We start from the raw sequence: 21,983 nt of genomic DNA on the forward strand, positions 1-21,983 counted from the left end.
GAGCCAGGTGCCCCCACCACACCACAGGCTACACCAACACCTGGTGTTGGGCTTCTCGTGCTCCTGGTCCATCGTCGGGGCCACACGTGGTTGCTCCAAGCTGTCACGCTGCCCTCCCTGCAAACCATCCCCAGCCAGGAGCCAGACACCGCAAACTCCTCGGCTTCATCAATATTTTAATAGATATTGGTTTTTACTGTAAGAGACATCACTTCTTGTTAATTTGAGTGCTGGAATGGCACTGGCAGGCAGGATACTTTGGCTCCAAACAAACCCTGAGGGGAAAAGGGAAATATATTCCTAAGAACAACAATTGGAAAGAATCTAATTCAATAATAGATTTTGTTTGGTATCATTCTGGCACCAGCAGTCGTCTTCCTGTTATTTTTAGGTTCTGATGACGCCAACAGGTTTGTTGTTTTGTTTGGGGTTTTTTTAATGCTTTTTTTTTTATTGTTGCTGTTATATATAAAAAAAGATTTTTTCCATAGTTTAATCACACTGAATGAAATTGCAATTATTTTTAGAATTTAAGACTTTGTACCTCCAGATCTCCAGCAAAACATGCAGATGTTTGCCTGAGTCCAAAAGGAAGGATAAGGACATCTTGGCTGGCTTTTGGAGGAGTATGGAGGGATGGGACGAGGACAGAAAGCAAACAAATATTTTCCTAGCCAGAGACTAACAGGGTTTTAGATAAAGCACATTACACAGCCCAAGAGGCAGAATTTATGTTTATAAACACAAAACAAACATCAAAATCATCTCGTTTCATGTGACAGCTTCTTTATGTTTTTCTTTCCAAGAGATTAGTCACAGAAGAATTTATCTGGGGATATTAGCAGCAGCAGCTATACAGAGCAGGCACCAACTATTACAAATGCCTGGTCCCGTATTGTTCGTGACTTCCACTAGGTCGTGAAATTCTTGACCTCTAATAAAAAAAGCATGTTTTGCAGAGTCTTTCCCCGTGATTTCCTCTGCTTTGTGCATCATGAAGACTTCTTTTTTATGCGTTACGTGGCTTGGTGGTGGAGTGGGAGCTGAGTAAGGCAGGAGGGGCTCCCAGGAGAGCCAAGGTGAGGAAAGCACATCAACATCAGCTGTGTAGTCCCACACTTGGGGCGCTGAGATGGGGGAGAGCTGTACCCATTGTACCCCCATCAGACAATTCTGCTTTCCCCTTTCAGCAATGACAACCTCCAGTCTAAAAAACAAAGGATGTTACAGTCCCAGGGCTGTCCAAAATACAAGTGAAACCCTCCCAGGAAAAGCGACCAAGGCTGTGGTTCCTTACCTTGCAGGAGGTGAAGGGACCTCGGATCCTCACCCCAAAAAAGTCACTGCTCACTTGTGCTCAGCACCTTGGCATCAGACCTGGAAATGGCATCAGACCTCTGGAAATGAAGGGACATAGGTTACAATGCTGCTTGGCTGTGAGGAATAAGGTGCAAACCATAAACTCACGTTTGAAGAGTCTCTTAGCTTAGATGTCACTTCTGGGCTCTGAGTTATGCAAGATCTCTTATTTTTCAAAGGTTAGAAAGAAATGACTGGTGAACTCTTTTTTCTTTTTTTTTCTTTCCTTTTGATTTTTACAATTACAAAAGGTATTTGCAAAACATTTTTTTTCCCAGATAGCTTCTGGCTGCTTTCAAGCTGAAATTTGGCAGTCAGCATGCATTTCTTTTTCAATAACAGACATAGATTCTGCACTTTAAAACTTGCAGTGGGTACAGACCCAAGAGATTTTTTCTTCTTTCAGATCTGCATTAACAAAAAAAATCACACACTACTCCTCTTTTTTTTTTTTTTTTTAAAGCAAAAGCTCCAACTGAACACCCCAGGATGTGTATTAACAACAGCCAATTAGCCACGCGTTGCCTGGGCGGCTCCTGAAGAAAGGGTTTTTAATCAATAATAAAGTCCTGGAAGTTGCAGAATTTTGCAGTGGGACATTTTAATACTGGGGGAACCAAACTGCTTTGGATGTAGAACAGAGGATACGTGGCTTTGTGCGTCCCTCGGGCACTTACTCAAGGCCAGCCCTGCACGGGGGGACTTTGCTGTGGGTCGGGGTTTGATGTTGGGTGCCGTAGGGTGAAGGATTTGGGAGAGGGACATTTGGCAGCGTTGGGTTTGATGTTGGGTGCCGTAGGGTGAAGGATTTGGGAGAGGGACTTTCGGCAGTGTTGGGTTTGATGTCGGGTGTTTGAGCCCCTCTCCCTTTGGGCTTTCACATCCAGCACCTCTCTCCCAGCAGGAGATACATCAGAAAACACACGCACCTCATTTTAACTTTGAAGTGGGGGAAAAATGGTGGCAGGCTTTCTCCCACAGCTCCTTCTGCTTCCTTCCCCCCCACCAACAAATCTCTCTGCAGACTTTTTAAATCCTACTCCATCAGTAGCTGGTTTGCATATGCACAGGCTTCTTGGCGCTTGCTCGGACCAGTGCCTTCGGGTAGCTGTTTGAAAAACATGAGAAATTAACATTTGAAAAGGTATTCCCACACACTCTTTGAGCAGGAAACGTGGCTTCCTTCTCCACCCACTTTATCGCTAAGCAGCTTGGAGATGCATAATGGAGACTTTCATGGCCATTGTGGTTAAAAACCATCAGCTGTGCTGGGATAATCTCTCGAGCATGTCTTTGCTGAGGGAGGAAATCAGACAAGGAGCAGCACCTAGACACCCATGTATCATCTCAGCCATTGCAGAGAGGCTTTGATAGACCTCGGGTTAAAGGAGGGGGGAATGGGAGATGGAGGAGGTCAAGAGAGCCGCATCCAGAAACACACACCTCGCAAAGGTCAGGAAAGGCTCATTAGAAAGCTGTATGGGCAAAAAGCTAACAAATATTTCCGATGACCTACCACACTGAACACAGGCAAAATTTAAACTGTTAGAGTGCAAAAACCAGGAGCCAGATCCATGCGAAGGGCGCGTTTCAACGCAGTTGTAGCCAGGTACCTGCGAGCAGCACCTTCCCTAGAAAAAGAAGAAAACCAGCCCCGCTTTGCCGTCCAGGCCTCAGTGTTTTCTTGCCCATTTTCGCATGTGCACCAATCTGCCAAGCCAGATGTACAAATGCTTTGTGTGGGCAAACAGGCACTCGTATGGGCAAACACTGCCTCGACGCACGCGTTCTGGTGGGCATGAAATCAGGCAGTGCACAGCGGCCGCGAGCGGAAGCAGGGCTAGGGACACCTGGGCACAAAAACCTTTCCTCTGATCCCCGACACAGGATAACCACACTTTGCAAGGCTTGGCGAGGTGGGCAGTGTCACAGGACATTTTTTGACCCATTTCCCAGCAGGCTGAACCTTGCTGGGCTCCCACACCCACCGTGAAAGCCATGCAAAGCCGTGAAAGATGAGCAAAAGGTGCCCAGCTCACCTCAGGTACGAATTCCTGCCCTCCCCAGCCTAAAGAAGGACACTTAATGAAGCAGCAAAATGCAATACTACCCTAAAACCACGTGCACAATGGTTTATCTTCCACTATCTATGAATAACCTTGTACAAGCTATTAAAAACAGGTGTGAAGTAATGCATTTGCTACGCTTTCACAAGCTAATTGGGAGCATTACAACAAATGACTAGGTAATTAACCAGTGTTTCAACCCCAGTAATCACGTATTGTAATTGTAGCAGAGCCACAAAGACTCTAATATTGACTCGTTTTGGAAGAAAGCACCATTAGTGTTATTTTTTGAATCCCTTGTTCTTAAAGCAATACAATTCTCGCAGAAACAGGAGTGGGAAGGGAACATTTTCCATGCTTGGTGCCCCTGAAAGGCGCTGGCAGTCCCCAAATATCAGTGCTGGCACCTCCAGCAGAGAAGGGATGTGGTCTGGAGCAAGCCAGGGAGGCTGCACATGGCTGGGTGGATCTGAGCAGGAAGAGTTACTCAAAGAAAAGCGACGAGGCAGAGGAAGAGCTCTTCCAGCATGCCCTCCTGTTGGCCAAGCACCCCGGGGCACCTGGATGGGTGGGCGACCCTCCTGGCCACCCAGAGGGCTGGGTGGTGGGCGCCCGCCTGGGCGCCCGCCTGGGCTCCCCTTTGCACCCCAGGAATTTTACACCAGACTCAAGGCCCAAATTACTTTGGACAAGAAATAGAAACAGCCCAGAGCATCCTGAAAATCCCCTGTGTTCAGCATCCCCTGGAATTGCCCTGAATATCAAGGGTGTCTTGCAGCAGGAGCCGACAAACACAGCTCCCTCCCGCAGCTCCGAGCACGCGTCGGTGCGCTGCTGCCTGATGCAGGGAGGGTGCCGATCTGGCGCTGAATTCCTCCTGAAACACACACACACACCCCCTCCCAAAAATAAGCAAGTTAGCAAGCTCACGAGCCTGGGAGGAGCGGGCTGCGGGTGGGAAGCTCTGCGGGATGACGGAGCTCCGTCGTCCCACGGCAGTGGGGGCTCGTGCATCCTCCTGTCTTGGGGTGGTTTCCAGCCCCCCAGAGGGGGCTCACGTGGCCCCCATGGTGCCTTGGTGGATGCTGGCTGTATTTTGAGACAGGACCAGCACTGGGTGACCTTCAAGGCCACCCGTAGGGCTGGCAGCTTACTGGGGAGACATGAAATCTGTGTTATTAGTTCTAGGTAATATTCTGCCCTCCCCCTGGTTCAACACCACAAAGCTCCCCCACCCAGCTGGGGCAGGAGGAAGGGCTGCGCAAGCCAGACATTGAATCCTTGCCAAAAACCAAGGCAGCCAAGGAGGGCTCGGGGTGATCTCAGCCTCCCTCTCGCTCCAGCAAGGGCAGGACTGAGGGATGCCAAGGCAGCTCCCGTCTCCACCCGGGCAGCCGAAGCCTCTCTTCCTGCCCAAACCCAAATCTCGTCTGCCCTTCACAGGTCTCTGCCCCCTCCTTCCTCCCGAGCAGCAAAGCAAAGTGAAAAACAGAGGCTTCATTACCAACAGCACCTGTTTCCATAGAGATTTACTTAGAAAATGCATGAAGCAGAGAGGGAGGTTAGCGAGGGACGCACAACAGCTTGTCCTCGTGCATCACGGGAGACATCTCGCCCATCCAGCAGCCCCCCTGCCCCAGAGGGGGCTGAGCAGGGTGCGTGGCAGGACCCCAACCCTCTGGGTGCAGGGCTGGTCGTCCCTTCTGCTGGCAGGTCTGGGCACCCCCTCCGGGGCTGTCCCCACCCGCATCCTTCCCCGGGTGACATCTCCAGCACTTATGCTGTGATTTACCCAACCACATCTGCTCTCCTGCATGGGTTCGGGGCCACAGCCCCGTGCCGATGGCCACCCCTCTGCCAAACCTCCCTTTATGCCCAACATTGGCCTGGCAGGTCTCAGCTCACGTGCTGGATGCGAGCCGGGACGCTGCTGATGGCAGCAGAGCTATCGAGGCAGCGAGCCCCGCTGCTCCTGGTGAGCCGGGGGGTTGGAGAAGTTTCCTCGGCCCCAGGTACCCAGGATTTTCTCATTCTCCCCGCAAGCCGTGGTGCCTCGGGTGGAGATAAAAGCACAGATGCAATTAGAGCCTCTCCTATTTGCCTTTAATCAGCTCTCCGAGGAAGCAGAGGCTCCTTAGGAAACTGTTGCAAACTCCTGATTATTTCCCCAGCTTTCCAGAATAAGGAAAGAGCAGCGAAGACAGGGAGCGGGCAGGAAAAAAGCAGCGGGAAGGGGCCAGCCTGCAGGACCCTGCACCAGTTCCCACCATCACCAGTGGGATACTGGTTTAAGCTCACCAGACAGGGGGCAGGGAGTTACTTAGGGACATGCAAACCCCAGCATGCAGCAGCCACGTGGGGACAGGCGGATGTGCAACAGACCGAGGGCAGGTTTCATTAAACAGCACAAACACTGTGCTCACTGGAACGGCTCAGGGCAAGCGACCAAAGCCCTGTCCCCAAATCCACGCCCGCGTGAGCGAGCTTCCAGCCGTGCGCTCTGCTTGCTGCTGTGATTCACGCGGCATCGCTGCTCTGCCTTGCTCAGCACTGGGAGATGATGAGCTGCCCGGGGGAGGCTGCTGCGAGATGCTGCGGATGGGAGGGCTTGGAAAATGCCAGAAGCCCCTTTCACGGGGGATCTGTGCCCTGCTGCTCCTGGCAGCCCCCGCCGGCTGAGCTCACTCCCCAGCTGCAGCCTCTTCGAGCACCTTGACTCATCTTTTCCAGCCGCAGGGCTCACGTGCTGCAGAGCCACTGCCGTGCAGCCTCTTTTATTTCTGGATGAGCGAGGGAACTGCACAAACCCTACAGGTAAAAGGGAAGCCAAGGCTGCGGGGCTGAAGCTCAGCAGCCAAAGGCGCAGCAGCAGTGCAGGTTTTCAGGGGGAGCCCAGCAGTGGAGGAGCACAGCCAGGGAGAAGCATCCCAGATATCTTCCAGGCTGCCTCCTAACAGCAGCAAGCTGCTCTCAGCACCACCGAGAGCTCACATCTCCACATAACTCACGCTTGAAACCAGAGCCACAACGTTTTGGCCTCGGTAGCAACCTCTAGTCACAGCTCCTCGCTTGATGGGGCTGTTCCTGCCTCCATTAAATAGGGTTTTCTTCCTCCACCCTGAGCCGACGTGGTTCGGGGAGCAAGCATCACCTCCTCCTGTGCACCCAGATGGCCCCCCAGCAGTGGGTCCCCATGGCGAGGCCAGCTGTCACCCTGCCACACGCAGCAGCGAGCGCAGGGCTTGGTGACAGCATCAGGGGGTGCTCAGGGACCTTGTGGTGCCACCTTGCAGACGCCTGCCCTACGAGCATCGCAGCGCTACGATGGTGTGGAAGAGCAGCTGTCAGGTTGTGGTTCCTCCTTTTATTTTCATGAGGAGCCGTTCAGCCGCACCCTCCTGTTTTTAGGGCAGCCTGCACGGGCACCTCCAGCCCTACTGCCCTCCCCACTCCCTTTTGCCCTCCTTCCCTTTCCACACCCACCGTGCATTTGAACACAGGGCACAATTTAATCCTCAACCAGCAGCACCAAAGAAGCCAAGCCAGGCTGAGGTTCAGATTAATGGACCGAAACCCATTAAAAAACCCAGCCAGCTGGTCCAGCCCACAGCTTCCCAAGCTGCTGCTCGAAGCCAGCCCCGCTGTGCAACCACCAGGACAGCCGCGGGTCTGCCAAGCGCCCAGATTGCCCCAGCAGGGCGGCGAGCCAGAAACCCGCAGCCACTCCTTGTTCCTGCCAGAGCCCTAGAAATGCAAATAAAAGCGTGGCAGCTCGAGGGACACTGTGCTAACCCCAGGCTGCACCCCAGCTGTGTTTCACATCTGTCCCCCTGTGTGTCTGTGCACCGAGGGTGCCGACATGGCTTCCCCTGCCCCTGCCTGCCTGCAGCACGCAGGGTCCTGGCTTTGCTTCGGGCTTCTGGGGGCTGCCCTCATCCACAGCACAGAGACACAGAGAAGGGAGGACTCATGGAAAAATACAAACACCAGACAAGCTCCCCATACCCAAGCCCCTGCTTTATATTCAAGCTTTATATACCAAGCTGCCCGTTCGTCAGGAACAGAGGATGCGGTGTTCTCCATCTGTAACGTCTCCTTATGGCAGCGCTGGGGGAATCGGCGACTTGTTCCACTTGTCATTGTGAAATTCGCCCTGGGAGGTCTGTCCAGCCTGCCTGACCTCTGGTTTCCCAGCTGAAGTAAGTTTCTGCTGCTGGAAGAAGGGCCAGAGCCCTCCGAGCGCCGCTGGAGCTCCCAGAGGTGCTGCCAGGGCATCTCCTGCCCGGCCCCTGCAGGGCAGCGTCCTCCCACCCTGCAGCACCAGGGGCCGAGGGAAGGGGCAGAGCGTGCAAAAGCTGCTTTCTGGCCTCATTTCGGCTGAGAGGAGACTACCACAGACCATCATTTATCTGCTTCCTCCCCAGGCTGAAACCTGACCTGGTCCCCCAGCCTGTAATAACATCTCGGAGTTAATTCACTGGGGCTAAAGTCATCTGTGGCTAAAAATAAGGTGTAATTCTTTTCCCTCGGTGCAGGGGCTGGTCCAAGGGCAGCAGGGCAGCCCCACGAGCACAGCCCTGTCCCCCGCCAGGTAACCTCACCGAGGCAAGGAGGGGTTTGTGCAAGGGGAAGCCTTAGGAAGCATGGGCACGGCCCCTGCACTCAGCCTGCAGAAAACTGCCCGACCCCCAGGAAAGGCTGCTCTCCTCCCCGTCATCCCGTGCCTCAGTTTCCCCACCTGGGAGCAGGATCGGACACAGGGATGCCACAAGGGTGTCCTGCCGGAGGCACAGCCCCACCTCTGCTCTGAGCAGCCCAGGAAGGAGAAGGGAGAGCAGCTGGGTGGGCTATAAGGGGCTCACGCAGCACACCTGCAGCATCTTCAGCTCGCACAGCTGCTGGGAACCGGCACCCGAGCTTGGGGCCAGGACAGAAGGGAGGAGAGGGAACGCAGGGAACAAGAGGCTGAGACCACAGCGCATAGATTTCTCCTGGAAATCCTCTATTTCAGCACACCAGCAGTTCTCAAACAACCCTCACCTCCCCAGGTCCTTTCCCCCTGCCCGCAGCACCCTGTTGCACCCCTCTGCTCCCGCTCCTGCTGCACAACGCAGCTATTCCTGCTGCAAGGTGCGAGACGATGCTCCCCGAGGGGACGGGGAGGGCTTGCTAACTCACAGCACCTTTGCACGGTTCACGCTGGTTCCCAGATGTGCAAAAAAGAGGCGAGACTTGCTGCTGTGGTGTAACATCACACGCTCGAGGAGCAGGCGCTCAGGCTGGGACAGGTCCTCCAAAAATGATGCCTGTGTAACTGAAACCCACGCCTTGGCGAGAAAATATTTTCAAGGTGTGATGGCACTGCTTTTTTTTCAATTGATTTTAGACCTGAAGGAAATGAGCAATGGATTGCAAGCCCACCTCAACGTCCCAGGGACCAGGGTGGCTGGTGGCTCAGCCACAGCCACCCCTGCTTCATCCAGAGGATGCAGAGGTGCAACTCTTTGTCCCCAGGTGCTGACCCCGGCACCGGGCACTGCCTGCTGAGTTTAGCACAGGAACGAACCCTGCTGGGAGGCAAAGCCCCTGGATTTATTTTCTTCCTCCCATTTTGGAAAGGAAAAAACACATCGCTCGCGACGCTCGTGAAGCAGATCTGCGAAAATCAATCTGCAAATCGCATCAGCTATGGCAGATTGCTCCATAAATTGACTGCCTGGGTCCCAGGGGAGGGAGCGTGGGAGGGAGCACTCGCACGGATCGGCTGGCTCGGGGCCGGCTCCGGCAGACACCCCTACGTCCTCACCCCTGGCTCCCTGGGTGGCACCCGTGCCTCCCCTGGGACGGCGGAGCATCGTGCCCATGGCAGCTCGACCTGGGGAAGGGGAGCAACTGAGGCTTTCTGCATTCCTTTATGAGGATGTTTTTATTATTATCTGCACGGCAATGGCAAAGGCGAATGCACGGGGGGCTCTTCCCTGCTCTGTGCCATTTAACCAGAAGGGGTGGTGGGTACTGAGACAGGACAAGCCCTGTCCTTCCTCTCTCTCCACCCGTAAAGCCCAAGGTGACCCAAAGGAGCTCCCGAAGTGCTCCCAGCAGGCAGCATTCACCAGCTCGAGATGACCAGGGCCAACTTCCAGGGCAGCCCCGTGGTGTTTCACCTGCTCCCGTAGGGGCTGGCAGCTCCGCACAGCGCGACGGCACCAAGCAAAGGGCAGCAGGAAGGTCACTGCCGAGAGACGTAAGGACACGGCAAGGATAAAAATAAATAAATAACAGGCTGCTCGAGGAGAGGAGCACAGACTGCAGGTGCTCGCCCAGGCCAGCCCGCCACGTGGCTCCCAGCGTGAGCAAGCACAGCCCCACTTCAAATCCCACACACATCCTCGGCACCGGGAGAGCGCGCCTGTAAGCACCACCGGAGGAGTAAAAAAGGGAAGGGGTGGACGAGAACCACCCCCGGCAGCTCCCCTCCGAGCTGCTCGGGAAAAGCTCCCAGCTGCTCGGAAAGCACCGGCAAGCAGGGGCGGCCCCTGGGCTGCTCGGGGACGTCTCTGCCAGCAGGACAGAGGTCTGGCACGCTGACAAACGCACCCAGAGCCTTCGTTTGGCTCTGCAGGGGGGCCCGGAGCACCCACAGGTCACCTCTGGGTGCCACCGGTGTCCCCACGGCTCCTCAGGTCCCTTGCCAGAAGGAGCAGCCCCGGCGCCCCCCCCAGCATCTGTTCCCGGGGAACTTTTGTTCCCGATTTATCCCCTGTCTCCTGGAGCTATTCTAGGCAGGTACAATCTGCATCGCCATTGTTATTCAGATGATGTACGGATAATTTTAACCTTTCTGTTCCATTTGTCAATTTTTTTTTTTTAGCCTCCGCGCCTGCCAGCAGAGCGCTGCCTCTCCGGCAGCAGAGGCTCCCCGTTCTGCAGCACCCATTTCCCTCGCTAGGGCAAAGCTCTGCCTCCCCCAGAATCACTCTGGGGGTCTTCTGCATGGCCCCAGACGTGTGGGAAGGCAGCTGGGGGGCTCGAGCACTCAGCTCACACCATCCATCACCTCCGCAGGGAGGGCTCATCGTGGTACCAGCCTCCCAGGGACATCCCTCGGAGACCCGCACACTCAGTCCTGCTTCCAGAGCCTTTGGGGCAGTTCGGATTTAAGCCAAAAAAAAAATTTAAAAATGTTAATGCAAGACTTGTGGCTTTCCAAGGAGGAGCCGTGCTCCTCAAAACGCTACCAGAACATAGCACTGTGATGGGAAATAAAAGGAAAAATGCACAAAGGGCACCACCAAGGCAGTTCCGCCCTCTGCCTGCAGACTGGCCCGAAAACTTCTAGCACTTCCAACAGCTCTGCACAGGAGCAACGTAAGCCCTGATTTCAGCACCTTTGATGGAAAACCCACCCGAAAGCTTCAGGCCAGGCAACAGGAGCTGCAAACACCCGACCTCCGCGTGCAACACAGACAGGGCGCGCGGCGGTTCTTTACAACAAGGTTTTATTTTTCTTTCCTTTTGACAAAAAACATTGAAGTTGTACATTGCGGCCCGTCGGTCCGCTTCCCTGTCTGGGTCCGAACGAGCACGTTTTGTTACAACATCCCGCCCCGGCGGCACGGCGGCGGAACATCTCCCACCCTCCCTCGGCTCCTGGCAGCCACACCGGGGGTCTCTGCCCTCCGAGACCCTCCGGGGGGGACACGAGGATGGGGATGGGATGCCCAGCCCCGAGGGGAGATGCTCCGGGGCTGCCCCATCTCCCCGCACACCCCCACGCCCCCCTGTCCCCGTCCTCCCTCCCATGGTCAAAAACGACCACCGACGGCAGATTGGGGGCTCGGAGCTGGAGGAAAGGTCCAAAAAGCCAGGGAAGAGAGGTTGTGCAGCAGCAACGTGAGTCCAGCGACTTCGAAAGAGCGATGCGGGCTGCAACAGTGCCCGGGGGCTGGTTCCGCTCCCCCCTCGGCGGAGTCTTTCCCGCGGTTCTCCCGGGGTCGTTTTTGGTTTCGCAGGCTTGCTTTGGAGGCGCCGCCTCGGCCCCGCGTGTCCCTGCCTGCCGCGGGAGCAGGATCGATGGCTGCTGCGGGAGAGGCAGGATCGGGGCATCTTCGTGCCCCCCCAGGGGAAAAAATAACAAAAAAAAAAACAGGCTCTGGTTTGCTTTGTACAGTTTCCGTATGTCGGTAAAACGCAGGTCTCAGGTAGCAAAGCTCGGGTTCCCCAGCTGGTGCGATGTCGCCTCCTTGCACGCCCAAGCCCCTGCCACCGGTGGTCAGACACAAAGAGCTGCCTCCTCCCCTGCCCTCGGGCTCTTCCTCGCTGCATTTGGAAGGAGGCCGTGCCAGCACCTACGTTTAAGGGACGTACAGCATCTCCTCCTGCAGCACTGCCAGCCCCGTCTGCGTCCCTGTCCCCCACGGGACACGGCTCGTCCCCAGGCACGGAGGCTGGGACAGTGATGGAGTGGGTTTCCTGGGGACTTCGGGGACCGTTTTGCAGCTGGAAGTGTCTGATCAGAAAAAACAAGGGGCTGGCACGGGGCTGGCAGGACCAGCAGAGGTGCACCCACCGGCAGGGGCAGTGAGGCAGTAAGGGCTTGGTTCCACCGGAGAAACCCCTTTCCTGGGTGAGCAGAGGGCACTTTGGCCATTAGAAAAAGGGGTTTTGGTTCATGACGAAGCCTGGCACGGGGCAGGATTTGCTTCTTGCAAAGCAGAGCAGCTTTGGGGGAGCTCCCTGGGGGCAGGGACTGATCTGCACATGCAGGAGCGGGGCCGTGCGTGCCCATAGCATCTGTCGGTGGGGAGCAACGGGGACCAAAGCCAAGCCTGGCCGGCCAGAGGTGCCGGGGACAGCCCCGGGGACACCAAGCACAGCACGAGAAGGGCAGGATGAGGTCCGTCACCTCCCTGGCGGGCACGCACCGCCTAAGCACACCAACTCAGCACCATCCAGACCTCCGGCCCGCAGCGCTCCAGAGGGAGCAGCACCCTCCTGCTCCCCACGGCCGTGCTCCGGCTCACCACGGACAAAACTCACGGCCAGGGTGGGACACCGGGCACCGTGGGGCCACCATGTAATTACCAGATTAATTAATGACCAGCACGGGGCATCCCGCTCCTGCTGCCACCGCACGGCATGGCCAGGCCACCTCTATGGCAGAAAGCGCGATTCCCACCGCTGTGATCGTCAGGGGACACGGGGACCGGGGGGACAAGGGGACCAGGGGGGACATCCCTGCTTCTCCGTTACATCCACCGACATGCAGCGAACCCCAGAGAGGCTTGGTCAGATGACTAAAACGAATCCATGTATGTGTATATCTTTATATATACAGCATATAAATATATATACACACACATACCGTATATACACGCACAGGCACACCTAGAGTTCTCCGTGTAGAAATACAGCTAGGTCGGTGTGAGACGGGATACATTCGGCAGCGCCGAGCCCCCCTCGCTGCTCCCGTCTGCCCCAGTACAAACCAGTTGGCTTTGGCGTGGCCCATAGGGGTAGGCACAGCCACTCCTAGCCGCCTCGTGCACCCTGGCCCCCCGCACCTCGCCCCTTCCCCGGGCCGGTCTGAGACCCTCGGGGATGGAGGCTCAAAGCCACGGCAGCACAAACCCGAGCGACTGAGCCCTGGGACCCCCTTGCTGGGGTTTTTCCAGCCGCGGGGAGCAGAAAACCATTGTCACGAGCCTTCCCAGGTCCTGGGGCTCTTGCTGGTCCCCGGCCAGGGCCACTCCACCTCTGGTCAAATGCTTCTCTGTGCAGAAAAAAAAAAAGTGATCATAATAAATGAAAGTCGACAGATTTTAATTTTTTTTTTTTTGCACAAAGACTTTTTTTTCCCCCATTCCGGTCAGTTGGGTTTTCTTTTTTTTTTTTTTTTTTGTTTTTGTTTTTTTTTTTTCGTTTTCCCCTTGCGTTTGGTTTTGGTTTCATTTCATTCCCAGGCGTGGCGAAGAGCATGCATTGGGGAGGGCAGGGCGGCGGGGGCGGCGGCGGCGGGGGGGGCGCAGCCTTCTAGCACTTGTCGTCTTCCTCGGTGTCGCTGAGCACGTCGATGCTGGCCCCGCACATCACGCCCTGCCCGGCCCCTCGCCTCCGCCGCCGGTAGTGCCCGTTGGGCATCTGCCAGCTGTGCCGCAGCGGCGGGGCTGAGCCGATGGTGTTGGAGCGGCCCAGGCTGGTGGCCACGGCCGCCTCGAAGGTGAGCGTCTCCTCCTCGCCGCAGTCCGAGGCGTGCGAGTCGTCGTGCAGGGCCAGGTAGGGCTCCGAGATGTAGCGCTGCGGGGTGGACGGCCGGCTCGGCTTCCCCGCCGGGGAGCTGGAAGACTCGGTCAGGCCGGCGGCGTTGGGCTCCTTGGAGAGGAGCGGGGACCCCCCTTCGGTCTCCTCGGGGGGCGGCGAGGCGTCTCCGGCGGCGTGCCGCAGCATGGAGGCGTAGGAGAGGAGGGGACGCGGTTTGGGGGGCACCGGGGGGAGCTGGCGGCGGCCTCGCCGGGGCGTGCTGGTGTCCGAGATGGAGGGGATGGAGCTTTCGCTCAGCGAGCCCGTTCCCTGCAATGCACCGAGACACGAGGGGGAATGCAGAGGCTGAGCTCTGCTCGTGGTGGTGAAAAGCAAAAAGATTTTGGCGTGCCGCGGCCAGCGAGAGCAGGGCGTCTGCAAACCCGCGGCAGGAAGAGCTAACTGCTCTCTGGCTGCTGGTCCCTCTGCTCCGAGCGCTGCCATCTCCAGCTTTTGCAGCTGGGACACCCCAGCCTTGGCAGGGAGCGGATGCCACAGTGGTGGGATTGGCTTCAGAGGCAGCAGGACCTTTGTCCCCTCTCCCCACTACGCCGCAGGGCGCACCGGGCATCCCCAACCCACCAGCGCCACGCCAGGGGACAGGGATAGATGCCACCACCAGGAGGAGAGACACCGCAGAGCCCCCATAATCGGGGCTTATCTCCCCAGCTTTGGCAGGGGGCTCTATTTTTAAGCCTCCTTTTGCACTTTTGAAGGTTTTCTCCACCCACCTGCCTGTTGGGTGTCTGTGACCTGCCCTCGCTGGGTGACCGGGACTCGCGCCGCCGCTCCGGGGACTCGTCGTGCGCCTGGGGACTCCTCTCCTCCGAATTGCAGCGGGAGATGTCGGGGGACAGCAAGTGCTTGCGCTCTTTGGATCGGCCCCGCTCCCTGCCGCCCGAGCGGTGCCCGTCGGACCTGTGGCCTGCAGCAAACCCCATCAGTCCCCGCTCTCCATTCCCAGCAGCGGGGACGAGAAGGGACGGTGCTGGGCTCGTTTTTGGGGATGGGAAGGGGATCGCCCCCGCCCAACCCCGCTCACCCGAGTCAGCGTTGAGGCGCCGGGCAGAGAGCTGGAGCGAGGAGTGGTAGCTGCGCCGGCGGGACTTGTAGGTGTTGTCGCTGCTGCGCTCCATGGAGAACTCGTCCAGCCAGGAGGTGTTGGTGCGCTTGTCCCGGATGGTGGAAAACGACCGCCGCATCGAGCTGGTGTCCGTCACCACCTGCAAGCAGCCCCGGCCGGCCGGGGATGGGGTGAGCGCCGGGGCGGGCGCTCCGTGGGATGCTCCAGCAGGACCCCCCCCCACCCGCAGCTCCTTAACACAATGGGGAGGTTTTGGGGAGCGGCCAGCCTGGGCACAGTCCCCCAAGATGATCTCAGCATGAACTGGGGGCAGGAGGAAAGTGGGTTGAGCTGAAGCGTGCTGCTCAGGAAAGCGTGTGAGTGTGGCTCGCGGCATGGCCAGGTGCCAGAGGAGGAGCGGCAGCATCCTGCCCGTGGCACAGGGACAGCACGGGTGCTGTCCTGGCATCCCTCCCGCCTCGGAAACAGGACCAGCAGAGCAAACAGAGGCAGTGAAGGAGAAATCATTACGAGAGAGATGAGAGGGCCCTGGCTTCTCCAGTGGTTATTTTCCCAGCTTCTACACATCCCTCCCTGGTCCTGTATTATCCCCTTGTCCCCTTGCCCTGTACTCATCCCCTCTCTCCCCACGCACACTGTTGTTTTATCAGTTCTCTTTTCCTTTTGCTCTGCCATTCTTCTTCCTATCTTCTCCCTTCCTTCTAGGCTTGCATTCTCGTATGTTTTGTGGAAAGCATCACCCCCTTATATATTTTCCTTTGCTTTGCTTTAGCAGCTCTGTACCTCTCCATCCTTGAGTCCTTCTCCCTGTCTCCTCTCCTCCCCTCCTCCCAACCATCTCCCCCACTGCCAAATGCTCAGGGAAGTCCACCAAAAAAAGCTTCCCTTCCCCTTCACGTCCCCAAAGCACCCTGCAGCAACGCCACACTGCGCCAGCACCCACACAGGGTGCTTGCAACAGCACTTCTGTCAGAAACCACCGGCTTCACGGTGAAGGGTTGCAAAACTGAACCCCCAAAAAAGCTCCCGTGCCTCGGTCAAGGCTGAATACAAGACAGAACAACAGAGAAACCAGGCAGACAAACGAGGAGGTGAAATGTGGCCTGCGCTCCCCCGGACAGACTGTCCAAGGACACATGCGGACAAGCACACGTGGTGCGACAAGGGGAAAAGAAGGAGAAGGCATTTCATCCTCTGGGACCTTACAGCCGGGCAGGGACCCCCCAGACCTCACCCAGAGCCTGGGGATGGAGGAAAGGAGGGGTGCCCCATTGCCTGGGGGCCCTGCAACATCCCAGCATGGTTCTGCTCCACCACGGACCTCCTGCACGGGCCAGGTGCTCGGTGCTCCTGGCTGCTCTCCACTGGTCCCCACCAGACACGGGGACAGCAGCTCTCCTCCTTGTGAGGCACCCCAAAGATGGGGAGATGGGGCCATGGGCCAGTAGGGGGCCGTGGGGCTCGGAGGATGAAGCCGTGGGGCTTCCTCATGGAGAGAAGCACCAGCGTTACCTTTGCTCGGACCCGCCACCCGTGGGGGCTTTGCTTGGTTTTACCTGGGGTTCCACAGTGAGACGAGGCATGGAGGAGGCCCTCCCAGATACAGCGTGGTCCTGAGTGTCCACGGGAAGGTAGCTGCCACGGTTAGAGGGCTGCACTCTTTGAAACTCCCTAACCTCTGGCTCCTGGAAACAAACACACAGCCACGCTCTTGGGATGGGGTTGGGTCACGGCAGCGCGCTGCTCCTGCAGGGGACAGCCCAGGTCCACCAGGGCTGGGTTTCATGGGGGCCAGAAGGGTCTGAGACAGATTGTCAGCCGTGTTGGCACTCAGAAATGATCCGCATTTCACAGCCTGGTGCAGGTGAGCCCATACAGGGACCTTCATGCTCATCTGATGTCCACCTCGCACCTCCTTCCTTCCGATGGTGGCAGTGGAAGCCCTGCCTGGATCAGCCCGTCTTCTCGGGCTTTACCTCCTTCTCAATTCCCAATACGGGGGAATTTGGCACAGGACGGGGCAGCGGGGACGGGGGAGGCCACACGTGTGCGTGGTACAGAGCTCACAGGGTGCAACAGAGCACGGGGACACGGAACGGGCTGGGGAGGTATGGGGGTACAGCGCCGCGCCCGACGGGCATCGGGGTGGTGCAGGACTGCACACACACAGACACGGAGAGGCAGAGATATGTATATGTATATATGTATATATGTATATGTATATATACACACACACACACACGGACACGGCTGCCGCCCGCCGGAGGGGCGTGCTCCCCTGGGTGACGGTTTGGGAGCTCGCTTTGGGTCGGGGACAGCAGCACTGACAACAAAATGAACACGGATCCGAAAACGTCAGATACCATCACTCAGCACGGGGTAACCCACTGAAACGAGCGCTCAGCGGGGGAAAAAGAGCAGCCTGCGGAGAGAAGGATATTTTACTGCAGGGCATCGCGCCACGCTCGCAGCTCTGGCTGCAGGAGGTGAGGGGCCAGACCCCACCACACCGACGGTCCCACACCTCCCCGTGCCCGCCAGCATTCTCCTGGGACCACAGAGAAGCGCCCAAGAGGCAGTGCGTGACTTTACCAGAGACTGGTGCTCCTGGAACTGCCTGTGGGCCGGATCCATGCACGCCAGCTGGAAGATCTCCTGCGGCGAGAGCGGGCTCAGCGAGGGGAACCCGCTCCGGCTGCTCCTGCAAGGACGGTCCGGCTTCAGGGAGAGCACGAGCGGGGTGCTGCCATTGCCGGGGGTCCCCATGCTCGCCCCCCCCAGGCTGAGACCCCCAGGGCAGACACCATGCTCCTTGGAGAGCTCAAACGGTGCCCGGGCAGGAGAGGACACCAGCGCCTCAGGTCCCATGGCAGCCAGGGGCCATCCCAAGAGCAGCAGCAGCAATTCAACCAGCTCCTTGTCCTCAGACAGGGTCCTGGGGTCCCCCACTGGCCCTGCACCACCTGGGCTGCCCCCCAGCTTCCACGCCATCCCAGCCTGCAGGAGGGACCCATTTCGCATAGTGCAGGAGCTGGTGTGAAAAGCATCCCTGTGGGACAGCGAGAGGAAAGCCTCAGTGCTGTCCTGCAGCCATCGTTTGGGTGGAAATGGTTTGGGAACTCAGGGGTGAGCCCAGGACTGCCTGCCACCTGCTCTCCACTCTCAGCCTACAAGCAAGGAGACCCTCCTGGGTCAGAGTGTGCACTTAGAGCTGGTTGCTCCCGCGACAAGGTGTCCATGCGGACACCCGACCGTTCCCCCTTCCAGGAGCAGAAAAGCTGCAGAAAAACCTCACCTCTTCTCGGGGAGATACTCACAGGCCCGAGAGGGTGTCCTGCTGGAGGTAAGGCAGAGCCTTCGCGTTTGAGATGATTTCCTGCGGCAGAGAGGAGGGCTCCATGCGCTGGAACATGGGCGCGTTTTTCTGTGTTGGGGAAAGGAAGAAGCTGAGCCTGGACGAAACGCAGACGAGCATCCAGCACTTTGCCAAGCACGCCTCCGCCGCTTGCGAAGGCGATGGGGTGCTCATGTTCGCCGTTGAGGATGCACAAACGGGACTGTAGTCAAAAAAACCCAACGCGCACCAACATCCTCACCTCCCGAGCTAGCCACTCAGCCAGAAACCCTACGCGACCTCCCCTGCCCGTGCGTCACCGCGCTGCTCCCCAAGGGGTGGGCAGGGGCTGATGAAAGCCAACGCCACGCAAGCCAGGAGCCCCTTGGGCATCTCGCTTTGACTCTTCCCAGTGCAGCAGCAGCCAGGTTTGGTCAGGACGTGGTAGGAAGCAGTGCTGCCCCACGAGAGTGCTCTGAGCTCCTCTGGTCCCCGCGCGCCCTCACGGAGCCTCACCTGCTCCTCCAGCTGCTGCCTCTGCTTCTTCGCTTTGCTCTGCTTGTAGTAGTCCATGATCATCATGGCTGCGTAGATTTTGCCAACAGTCAGGTCAGAGGCTGAGAGCACAAGAGGGGAAGGAAGGGAGGATGCTTTTATGTTAACAGAAACTGCAGGTCTGAAGGCACCAGCGCTGAGCTCAGGAAGAGCCCTGCTGTGGTCGCCCTCAAAATCTGCTCAGTGCTGGAGCAGAGAGAGCGCCAAACACCCAAGCACCCAGGGGAGATGGAACGGATGGAGGTGGCTTGGCAGCACCTTGATAAACCTCCAAGACCACCATCGGATGTGGTGGAGCTGTGAGCAGCAGGGTTGGACCAGGTGGCCTCCAGCAGTTCCTCCCAACCTCAGCCACCGTGTGGATCAGCCAAGCGATGCTCAGCCTCCTGCCCCTACATGCTCCAGAGATGACTTACGGGAGACTCTGGGTTCATCAAAGGGTTTTTTTTTCAGAAGGACTCCCACGAGCACAAGCCCTCATCCCACCTCTTCCCCAGCCAGGACTGGGGCTGTCTGGTCCCCACCTCCCGGTGGGAAGCTGCTGCTGCAGAACTTGGCAGGGACCACGGCCCCCGCAGAGACTCACTTTTTGGCATGGGTACCAACAGGTCGAGCATCTTCTGCGACAGGTGAGGCCAAATGGTCAGGATCTCCTTTTGAAGCTCGGAGTCTAACTGCTGCCAGTCTGCACCACCTTCAAACGCAGGGAAGAAGTGGTCAATGTACATCAAGAGCTGGTACCTGGGCCCATCTGAACACCCCTTTCCCATCCTGAAGAGGGGCCCCCTCGCAAAGACAAGCAGCAAACCAGCTCTCGGGGCTGGGAGAGCCATGTTGCATCAGCCAGCCGGCTCCCCTGCTCCTGCGGGGAAACTTTCCTGCCATCCCCTCCATATGTGCCGCCACCTCCCATCCCCTGCCCTCCCACTCAAAGCTGCCATCCTCGAGCTCGCCTTGGGTCCGTCTCTGCGGCTCCGATCCTACTGCAGCCCACACACACCTGCTGCTGCCCCACTTTCTCTTTTCTGGGGAGCGGATCATGTGCTGGTGCAAGAGCAGCTCTGCCTGGCTGAGATCCTCGAGCAGGAGGAGAGCAGAGCTCTCTGGCCAGCGGCGAAGGGATCTGCTGCGCTGAAAGCCCTGCTAACACGTGCCAAGCAGGGAGTAAATCCTGGGAGAAGGAGCGTGGCCAGGCTCAAATCTCTGCTTTATCACGCAGGCAGGGCTCAGACACGGTGTTTCAGGGCGCAGGCTGCGCACCGGGCTTCTGCTGAGCTCGCCCTGGGTTGGATTTTCTGAGCTGTTCCCAGGGGACGATTTATTGCAAGTGGCATGTTTCCGCAGAAAGCTTTTGATCCGATGAATCAGAGCGTTTTCAGCAACAACAACAACAAAGCAGGTTTTTTTCTGCTCTGAACATAAAATGTTCCTTGCGAGATGGATTTCTGCTCCACAGCCCTAGGAGGCCAGGCACACGGGACTGCCTCCCTCCTTGGTTTGGTTTTGCACCAAAGGGGAAATTCTTCTCCTCCTTGAAAATTTGGACATCGGGATATTTCTGCTCTCTAGTAGCAGCTTCTATTACAGAAGGTGGCAGAAATTTGCCTGCTTGGATGCATCACCTCCACCCACGAGGCTCAACCCCACTTTGGCTGTTGTGATGCCCACGGGACCTCCCCAAAACCCCCCTGCTCTGCCCTTTCTCGACCCCCCCAACGTTACCTTTGGCGATTTTGATGTCCAGGGCGGTGCGTATCAGCGCCATCAGGGTGGAGGTGAAGTGGACCGTCATGTCCTCGGCCACGGGCATGTTCATCAGCACCAGTCTCTGCGCAAGAGAGAGAAGAAAACAGCGGACGGAAAACAATATCGAAAAACACATCGACCGGGCTGGAGGAAAAGAAATCAAACGTTAAACGAAAGGAAGAAAAAAATAAAAATAAAAGGAAATTAACAGGAAAAAAATAAATAAAAATAAAAAGCAACAAAGAGTGTCAAAACAGCACAGCCAAAAAAGAAGGGCAAGGATCACCCCGCCGCCCCCCCCCCCCCCCCCCGGCTCCTTCCACCCCAGGACACCGGCTCACTGCCTTCCAGGGCTCCTCCTGCGCCCCAGGAACGGCCCCTGGGCCCCCTCCCCAAAAAACGAGGCTGGCACGGGGCCGCCACGGCACCTCCCTGTGGTTTTGGGAAGACACCCCTGAGCCAGCAAGGTGTCGGAGATGCTCGGGAGGGGGAGAGGGGGCTCAGGTCTCCGTTCCCGGGTGGTTTGGCTTTCCAGCTCTCAACCCTTCCCACCTGGGGCAGGGGAGAGGAGGGTCCCTAACCTGCGGGGACTTCGGCTCGGTTCCTCTCGCATGCTACATCCTGGCGCCCCCTTTTTGCGTCTTTCAGAGATGAAGTTTGCCAGCACATGCACAGGGTCCGAATTATCCGAGGGTGGGGAAGGGGAAGGAGGGGTAGAAAAAGTGCAGGAGGAAAGAGAGGAGGGCAACCAAGGCAGGTTAGACACGCCATGCTCCTTCCCCACCCCGGGCAGGCGGGGTGCAAACCGAAGTGACCAGATCCACTTTCCAGAGAGTATATTTTGCTTTGAGAACACCTGGGGTCGTCCCTTCCCTTCCCAGTCCTTTATCCCCCGGCTTCTCGTGTCCTCTCCCTGCCTTCAACCCTCCCTTTCTCTCCTGGGGGGCTCGCACACGTGTGGACCAACACGCGAGAGCTGGAGAGGGGACAGCCAAGGAAAGCTCCAGCCCGCTCCGGGCGGGCAGCACGTGGCTGCACAGCGCCGGGTCCTGTCCTAGGGGCTCCCACCCCAAATCCTTCAGGGCTCTGCTCCCACGGGGCCAGGGCTGCCCCGGGAGCTGCAGGGGGGAATCTCAGAGGCTTGGCTCCAGTTTCTGCCCCGCACGAGCCGTCCTTAGGATGTCTCGTGCCGATGTGCCTGGCTCCTCATGCGCCGCGGGGCTGCTCCTGTGGTTTGAATCCTGGCAGCCCAGTGGGATCTCATCTCCATAGGCTTTTAGCTGGCTGGGAATAGGGTGGCTGCCAGCCCAGGGGACGAACTTGGGCCAGCGTGGTCCTGCGAGATGTCCCACCCTCCTGAGATTGGGGTCACTCCTCATCCTCTCCGACCCCCCCACTTCCACGCTACCCCTACCGCTGCCCCTCTCCCTGCTCTCCCCCAGGGGTCTTCCACCCCACAGCTCCCCAGGCTTGCAAGTGACGATGACAGCATCACCTGCACAGGCAGGGGAGACCAGAAAGCGTGGCCGGGACCCCTGCG

The 21,983-nt window shown here is 57.7% G+C and overlaps 1 protein-coding gene and 1 long non-coding RNA gene across 13 annotated transcripts in view; both read right to left on the reverse strand.

Moving 5' to 3' along the window:
- Nucleotides 1-711: 711 nt before the first annotated feature.
- Nucleotides 712-9,538, reverse strand: LOC106047783 (uncharacterized). Its single transcript, XR_001213938.3, has 4 exons — nt 8,164-9,538; nt 2,289-2,467; nt 1,298-1,397; nt 712-1,207 (listed from the first exon to the last, which is right to left on the reverse strand). It is a non-coding gene; the product is annotated as an uncharacterized lncRNA (long non-coding RNA).
- Nucleotides 9,539-10,907: 1,369 nt separating this feature from the next.
- CACNA1E (calcium voltage-gated channel subunit alpha1 E) overlaps nt 10,908-21,983 on the reverse strand; it is a 112,840-nt gene continuing 101,764 nt past the window's right edge. For 5 of the 12 annotated variants that reach the window (XM_048054250.2, XM_048054249.2, XM_067001527.1 and 2 more), the window contains 9 exons: nt 20,420-20,525; nt 19,284-19,391; nt 18,659-18,759; nt 18,126-18,232; nt 17,401-17,509; nt 16,365-16,493; nt 14,767-14,947; nt 14,456-14,649; nt 10,908-13,994 (listed from right to left, as the gene is read on the reverse strand). In XM_048054250.2, coding sequence (XP_047910207.2) covers nt 13,458-13,994; nt 14,456-14,649; nt 14,767-14,947; nt 16,365-16,493; nt 17,401-17,509; nt 18,126-18,232; nt 18,659-18,759; nt 19,284-19,391; nt 20,420-20,525 — 1,572 coding nt within the window. In that variant the 3' untranslated portion in view covers nt 10,908-13,457. Of the gene's footprint in view, nt 13,995-14,455; nt 14,650-14,766; nt 14,948-16,364; nt 16,494-17,400; nt 17,510-18,125; nt 18,233-18,658; nt 18,760-19,283; nt 19,392-20,419; nt 20,526-21,983 lie in introns of those variants that run through there. The other 7 variants (XM_067001526.1, XM_067001528.1, XM_067001529.1 and 4 more) reach the window with 3 other exon arrangements.

This window comes from Anser cygnoides, chromosome 8 (genome assembly GCF_040182565.1).
Source record: "Anser cygnoides isolate HZ-2024a breed goose chromosome 8, Taihu_goose_T2T_genome, whole genome shotgun sequence".
Taxonomy (NCBI): Eukaryota; Metazoa; Chordata; class Aves; order Anseriformes; family Anatidae; genus Anser; species Anser cygnoides.